This window comes from Henckelia pumila, chromosome 4 (assembly GCF_033568475.1).
Source record: "Henckelia pumila isolate YLH828 chromosome 4, ASM3356847v2, whole genome shotgun sequence".
NCBI lineage: Eukaryota > Viridiplantae > Streptophyta > Magnoliopsida > Lamiales > Gesneriaceae > Henckelia > Henckelia pumila.
Window position 1 is genome coordinate 32,830,598 of NC_133123.1, and position 8,315 is coordinate 32,838,912.

At 29.6% G+C, this 8,315-nt stretch overlaps 1 protein-coding gene across 1 annotated transcript; it reads left to right on the plus strand.

The window, feature by feature from the left end:
- The first annotated feature begins 2,121 nt into the window (after positions 1 to 2,121).
- On the plus strand, positions 2,122 to 3,382 carry LOC140866726 (uncharacterized protein At5g65660). Its single transcript, XM_073271760.1, has 2 exons — positions 2,122 to 2,527; positions 3,012 to 3,382. The coding sequence occupies exons 1-2, from the start codon at positions 2,306 to 2,308 to the stop codon at positions 3,183 to 3,185; spliced, it is 396 nt and encodes a 131-aa protein (XP_073127861.1). The 5' UTR covers positions 2,122 to 2,305; the 3' UTR covers positions 3,186 to 3,382.
- The last annotated feature ends 4,933 nt before the right edge of the window (positions 3,383 to 8,315 follow it).

An 8,315-nucleotide genomic window follows, 5' to 3' on the forward strand; every position in this document is an offset into this window, starting at 1 on the left:
TTTCTGGAGTGCTTTCACGTTGAAGAGTCCTTGTCTATTTGTTGAAGTTATTTTCTGTAGATGCCGTGAAGAGTTTGAGAGCATGTTGATTGAGAATTGAAGATCGAAAATTGAAAGCCTTTTTGCTCTCGTGTTTTGGCATCTAGGGCCAACTCTATTCTCTTGATTTTCTTGTCTACCTTCAGTAGAATTTTAGGAGTTGGTTTATTTGTTTTATTATTTATTTTCTCACATGTTTTGAGAAAATTGATTTTTACAATAATTCACTAGTTTTAGGGTTTGTAAAACTCTTTGATTATTTTCTAGTGAAAGTTTTGCCCTGAGGCGCTGCAAGAGTATTTTATACTCTTGCTTAAATATTTGAGTCTGATTTATTTGGTTGCTTATCTATTTTATTCATGCTTTCAAAAATTCTGATGCATATTAATCAAGGTGTTATTGAAGATGTTGTCAACACCTTGTGACAACATCTGAATCTGTTTTATGTGCAACCTTTTATTACTTTAGTACTTGTGCATATTTACTCTTGATTATTTTTATTGTTGGTTTACTGTTAGTTTGCTGTTACTATTCACGTTTTAATATTTCCGCTGCATGTTGTGTAGGATGTTGTCAACACCTAGTGACAACATCTGATTCTGATAATTTTTATGAACCATGATATCCCTTACAAGTTACATTTGTAATCCACCTACTGACTAAATTTATACTAAAGAAGAAGTTCTCCAATGAATATAGCTAAAAAACTATTGTATCATGAGTTTGAAAAAACTTTTTCTTCTTTTTTTCTCCTCCAAAAACATTAAATTGCAAACACACCACACTGGTATTTATTTTTATTTTTTGAGGGTACATGTCCACACTGGTATTAAAGATGATGCTTGCCTACATGAGCATATGCGAATTGGTAAGATTGAGATGACGTGGGAAGAGATTTCCCAGCGTTGCGGGTTCGATCCTCGTGTGAAGCATATTTTTTGCTGAAATGAGATACCTCTGAGGGTTGGGCCATATTGCTCATTTCTTCATGTCTCTACCGCTCGTGGACATCTCTCAATTTAACCTACGCATAAATCAATAAACTTCTAACTCATGTAAATGAGGTCTATTTCGAAACAAACCCTTTATTAAATTAAAGATGATGCTTACTAGCACCAAAGCAAAGAGTGGGGTACAATATATTCTTTCCGTACCCCGGGCCGGAAATCGTGTTCCTCCACATGTGCATCGAATTGCACTTTGCATGTTCAGTCCTCCCTTGGCCCTTGGGTTGTGTTTGGATCTAAACTTCATTAGTTCCAAAGTTCACTAATCTATTCAGTTCTTTTTAAAAATATAAATATAAATAAATAAAACATGCAGATATTACCTAATAGATTTTTCACTAGAGCATCAATTAGACAATCATATGAATTCAACTAATTATATAATGTACATGCTCAAGAAATTTCCCAAAAAAATAAAAATAAAAACAAAAATCATAAAAGCCTTTAAAAAAATAGTGCACATGTACTAGTCTTACGTTAGATTTTACGAAACAACCAAAGTTTTCAAGTTCTCCACGGCATTTCAATTTACTATCTTCATTTGATTTCTATTTTTAAAAATATTAATTATTCGACCAATCACAAAAAAACTTGTAAGAGGGTCTCATTGATCAATTTTGTGAGACATATCTTCTATTTGGATCACTCATTAAAAAAATTATTTTTTGTGTCAATTATATATATAGATAAAATTGACTTGTATCACGAAAAAAATATCAACTTTCCTTGCCCCGCACTATTTAAGAAGAAAAAAAATCTTGTTGCGCTCATACAGGCTGACAGACATAGGCGAGTTGGTAAGATCTGAGGTGACGTGTAAAAAAATTTCCCAGCGTTACGGGTTCGATCCTCGTGTGGAGCATATTTAATGCTGAAATATTGTGGGGTACTCAGATCTCTGTCGTTCGTGCATATCCGTCGATTTAACCTCACATGAGTCAATGAACTTCTAACTTATGTAAAATGAGGTAAACCATTTTTAAAAAAAAATCTTTTTGCCTCCCTTTGGCGAAAATTTTATAAATACCCACCTCCCTAAGAGCCTTTATTCCCCGTAATACAAGCCATAAATAAATCCACCGATTCTCTTTAAAACAAAAACAAAAAACAAAAAAAATTCCATATATCTTCCCCGTCCATAATCTGATCTTCATATTTTCCAAGAACACAAACATAAGCAGTGCGGCTGCACTCTCTCTGATGAGGGAAGTGGGAACATCGAGTTGCAGTAGAAATTCAACCCAAAAACACACGGCCCGATGGAACACGGTGGCGCCCCCGTTTCTCACGGGTCGGGCTCGCGGCCCTCGCTGGGATTCCCACTCGGCACAGCCCTTCTTCTGCTCGTCATTTTCACCCTCAGCGGAATATTCTCCTGCTGCTACCACTGGGACAAGCTCCGCCGCACCCTCTCCCTCCGCCTCCCGGATCTCGAAGCCGGCGCTGATCTTGGCCCCTCCAAGCCCAAGTCCCCTCACCATGTAATTAAGCTACTCTCGTTAAATTTATTTTCTATAAATAATTATTCTATTTTTTAATCCGATTTCTCGGTTTAAATTTACTGTCTTGAAATATATATAACTATTCTATTTTCACATCAAAGATGATTTATCTTCTATGGAGTACATAATAATTTTTAGGATATATTTTATATCATAAAGTATATTAAATGCACGTCCATAACTTTAGTTGTCCAGGAGCCACATGCGGTAGACAGGCATGGCAAGTCGACCTTTTTTTTATCCTTATTTTGTTAATAATTTTATTCATATGCTTTAATTTCATAAAAGAAGTATAATTTTGTATTTTTTAAACCACTCACAAAATATTTTTTTTTAAAAAAAGTTAGATTTCAAACATTTAGACCATAAATTTTATTTTTGATTTAGAGGAATTTAAATTTACGTTATATTCTCCGAGTTTGCTCTAATTTAATGGTAATTTTGTTAATATTTGAATATTCAGAAATTGAAGCAACAAGGGAATCAAAGCATGTCAGTCATAATGCCCGGCGATAACGTTCCCAAGTTCATAGCAATGCCGTGCCCATGTGAGCCGCCGCGGCGGGAAGAAAACGCCGTGGAGCTGCAGAAGCCGCGGCCAAAAGCGCCGCCGCGGATCGCCGTGCCTCTGTATTGATTTCTTGATGATAAGGATATGAAAAACATTGATATAAATCTGGCTTAGATATTTGGCAAATATCAGGACTTGGATGGGGCCAAAGACTTTTTGTCAGGAACAAAATTTTTTACGTACACATCATATTTTAGATGCCTAAATTTTACTTCTTCGTGTAAAATTTTTCTCCCTGTGTAATAATATGTACGTATTTTAGAGCGTGTGATTGATTTTGATTTATTCCCATTATGGATTTCGTATTTTTAATTTTGCATACTCTTGTCCCAAATTTAATTTCATCAGTTTTTTATTTTATCTGTTTATAGATTATTGAAACAGTTTCATACGAATTTTTATGTACTAAGTAATTTATGAAATCATGCAATCATAAAAACATTGAAAATTTTAGCTTGCTAAATATTTTAAATTTAAATGATTATGGATTAAACTAGTCACAACATGAAAATCGATAAAGTCATCTAAATTTTTCCAATTTTAGGCGTGAATTGTGATATCATGACATGGTTACGTCTTAGTGCTTTGGATACGTGTCCATGTTTGATTCATATCAGAGTCCCCAAATGATGATGGCATGATCATTTTTTTTTAAAATTAGAAATATAAAAAAGATGATACTCCATGTAAACTTTTGAATTTGAAATGAGATTAATTCGGGGTACGATTTAATGGTACGTAACAAACTAATTCACAAACTCACTTTATATAGAAATTAAAATTTATCTCATTTCATACAATGGAATAGGAATTTAATAGTACTGTATAGTTCATACACGAACTCAAATTATTACACTATTATATTCTTGTAATTCTGAAATCTCAAAATGTCGCATTAAATTGGTAATTATTATATATGAACAACTTTTACTCTTATGGGAAATGAGAGGAGAAGACATGAAAGGAATTTGATGTTTTTGAGTGGTGCGTGAAGAAGCATATTAGGTCGTCGTATATTCCAATGGGCCACAATACATTGACTATGGCCACTTGCGTTTGTAAATAGTGGTAAAAGACACTATAGTAATTCATGTATGGAAGATTTTATGTTACACAAGAGAAATAATTTTCTATTTTTGCTGAGATATTTGCGTGAACGTTTTTTTCTAAAAACCCAAAAATAAAAATATTGGTGGATCCATGTGTTGTTTTTTTTATTCAATGATATGTTCCTGCAAATATCTTAAACAAAAACATAAAAAAGAAATATTTCTCTAGATGCAGTTTAATTAGAATATCTCTTTCATGTATATATATATAGTGCTGCCATTCACATAGAATGAAATCCGCTCGATCGCAATTATATAAGTTTTCTTTAATTGTTCAGTTGTTTCAGATATATAGTTATCTAATTTTTGTATTCAGTAGTTTTTTTTTTAAATTTTACTAATATAACTCATATTAACCAAATCTTGGAAAATATGCAGCAATTTTTAATGAATTTAATAGTGACAAAGTAGAAAGTTTGTTTTAAACTTTACTTTCTCAATTATCGTTTTATCTGTGTTTAAAAAAACAAACAAGCTTATATATTTGAGATTAAAAATTATATTAGCTAGCTTTCATTATTTCGTGACAAGAATCCGGTTTAGAACTTAGAAGTTCGAAGGAATAGAGTTTTATTGTTCTAAGTTCTATGAATTTTTCATTAATTTAGATGTCCATAATTTAAAATTTAATTTTGCTCAAATAAAATGAATAAAAATAAAAAAATAATATAATTGATGTCATCTTTTTTGGTTTGGATCTCGATCGAAATACCTTTAGTCTCCACTAGTCAAAATAGCTATCATGAAATTTCGGGACAACAAATATAATCCTTGAAAACTTTATTCCACTTTCATATCCTGACCTAACTTCATTGCGTAATATATTTTAAATTTGTTGTGCCACTAATATATATATATATATATATATATATATATATATATATATATATATATATAGTACAAATCCTTTGTACTCGAACTCTAATCATATCTTGCTTTTCTTCCAAGTACAAGTCTCTCATTTTCAAAGATCGGGACCATACCAAAAATTAATGGCCATTATAAATCTAATTTTTTTGGGGGATTTTTTTATGAACTACGGAAAATTAAATGCAACCAAGATGGCACATGAAAATAAAAAATAATTTGAAAGATAATCTTAAATATATATATATATGTACAATCTATTTTAAATTTTTGAGAGGAGTTTATTCAATATTTTTTGTATATAAAATATGAGATTTAAATTATTACTTATTGTTTAAGTAGACAAATGCCCTAGAATAATTATGGAAAATACTCCGCTTTTAAATTTTTGAGAGGAGTTTATTCAATATTTTTTGTATATAAAATATGAGATTTAAATTATTACTTATTGTTTAAGTAGACAAATGCCCTAGAATAATTATGGAAAATACTCCGCCTTTCTCCTTTTTTAATATGGTTGGTCAAATTCTATTAAAATCTCATGTTGAACAAGTGGCCAGTGGCTTACATAATGATTTTAATTAGCCCCACACTTGATTTTGGAAACAAAATATACAAATAAAATTCCAATTTTTTCTTTGTATCAAAATTTGTGCTTAATATATTCATTATTAAAATTTTATAAGTTCCCTCCATTTTTTTTTCATTTTTCAAGATTTTACAAAGAGTATGAAATACAAATTACTTTATTTACCTTATACATTTGTAATTGGATCGATATTTTGAAATGGTGGATTTTAAATTTATTGACTTGTTTGGATAGACAAAATTAAAATAAATTTCAAATCATCTAGATTAACTTGAGCAATTTCAATGAATCAATGCCAATAGTGCGGGATAATGATTTTTTGATCTATTAACTTACTTATTTTTTGGTTTTGTTCTACTAATTTTTGAAAGTTTGGTTTTGATATACTAATTTATAATTTTTGTTATTTTGGTCCAATTTCTAACGTAGCGCTTGATATGTCATTATTTTCTGATGCCACATCATCATTTTTTGATGTCACGTTATCATTTTCTAGTGTCACTTCAGCAGTTGGACCAAAATAACCAAAAATTAAAATTTAATGTACTAAAATTAAAATTTGAAAATTTAGTAGACCAAAGCAAAAAAAAAAACATAGATAAATTAATGAATCAAAAAACTATTTTCACTTAATAGTGCTGATATATATTTCAATTATTATTTGAAATCATTTCTCAAACCAAATATATATCTTCATCATGTTCAAATAAAATGACACGATAAAAATCATTTGATGGTGTTATCTATTTATAGGCCCCATGTGACTCTGAAAAAGAAACTCATATGTTTATATAATAGATTACCTAATTAACAATTGAAATCACATAAAATATTTTTCACTTAAAATTAATCTCATACTGTCTGCACATTTTCATACTTCTAAATTTAGCTGTCATTCTTTTATTATTATTTTTTGCCCGTAATGCTTTTATCTGTAGTAATGATGTGGTGAGCAAAGTGGGATGCCATGCCCATGATAAAACAGGCTAACCAAATTGCTCCCCTTTCACATTGAATGAATAAAGTAAATATATATGTTGTCTAAAAATAAAGTAAATATATACATAAAAATTCAATGGAATAATATAATATTCACATATATGTACGAAATATAAATAAATAAATAAGCATATATACATATAAAGAAATGAGTGGGCTTCAAACGTACGGACGATAACCAAAGGAGGCTCCAAATTCTATTTGGGTCCTATATATATACTTTAAAGTTTAAACAAACTTTTTTGTTGAACAAACTTTGATAAATTTTTCATAAGGGCCCCTTTGTGCTGTAAATATTCACATGGGAATGGGACCATCGAGGATTATATTGGATTCATCAGTGTCTGAATCAATCCGATGTTGGTTGCTTCATCCTTGAGCTAGACGTCAGATCGAGTACTGTGCGTCGACATTTAACCAAATGTTATCGTTGTTGTGCAAGCAATGACGGAGCTAGAATTTCAACTCTACCCAGGCTACAATATTGATCACTTATATTATTTGTCTAAAATTTGAGAATGTTTATACTCTCTGTCGGTCTTTTTTTTCGAAGTAGATCATTTTTTTGTATTGTGTTAAAACTCTTTTTTGTCTTAAAAATTAGGTTCATTGAGCTCATGTATGGTTCGTTGCAATGGTCACAATGTCTACCATTTCAATTGTAATATCATTTTATGAAACGGTGCGATGCGAATTTTTAAAATAACTTAAAAATTATTTAAACTTTGAAAAAAATATAGAGTATACATTAATTAATAGTAAAATAATATACACGAATTGTTAAAAATCAATACATTAATATATAATGTTTTCCAAAATACATAATATATGCATATACCATATATCATCATAAAATATTAAAACATAAAGTTCAAATTCTTTAAATAAAAACATTCAATATTAATTTTAAATAATCTCAGTCACGGTTTTTTTAATAAGAAAAGTTAGTTAAAGTAAATTAAATCTAATATTATAGTTATGAACTAAAAGAAATAAAATAAAATAATTATTTATTAAAAAAATTAATGATATTCTAAATAATAATCATTTTCAACATTAAATTGATAAATTTTAAAAAACCAAAAGAAAATGAATGTTGTACTTGATTAAGTTGTTTGTATATCTTATTTAATTAATAACAATAAAAGGAATATGAAACAAACAAATTAAATAATTTGGTTAATTTATTATCTCTCAAGCACAATTCATATTTATCTTCCGTACACATTCTTATCCATTTACGTATAAAAATAACAAATGTGAACAGAAAAAACAATTTTTCTTTTTTTTCACTCTGTTTTATGGGTTGCAATAAACTTTTTTTATTTTTGAAATTAGGTTATGAGCTATTAATAAATTAGATTCATATTTAATTGATTTTTTTTCTTTAGCCCACTTTTTTTATGAGTTAAGTTGTAACTCTTTTATTTTTGAAATTGAGATATCCGGGCTATTCATAAATTATTCTCAAATTTAATATATATTAATATATAAAAAAATTAAATTTTTTTTTGCCACCCGAGCTACAGCCCAGGTGGCCATGGCTTTGGCTCCGCCCTTGTGTACAAGCATGTCTCGAGTCTATGCTCAGGTTTCGTTGATTATACGGGCAATTCCATTCTTTCATATTAC

Excerpts from the sequence above, each read along its gene's own strand:
- LOC140866726 (XM_073271760.1), top strand. The coding sequence starts at position 2,306 with ATGGAACACGGTGGCGCCCCCGTTTCTCACGGGTCGGGCTCGCGGCCC. Across the intron at positions 2,528-3,011 it reads AGCCCAAGTCCCCTCACCAT|AAATTGAAGCAACAAGGGAA; the intron begins GTAATTAAGCTA and ends TTGAATATTCAG.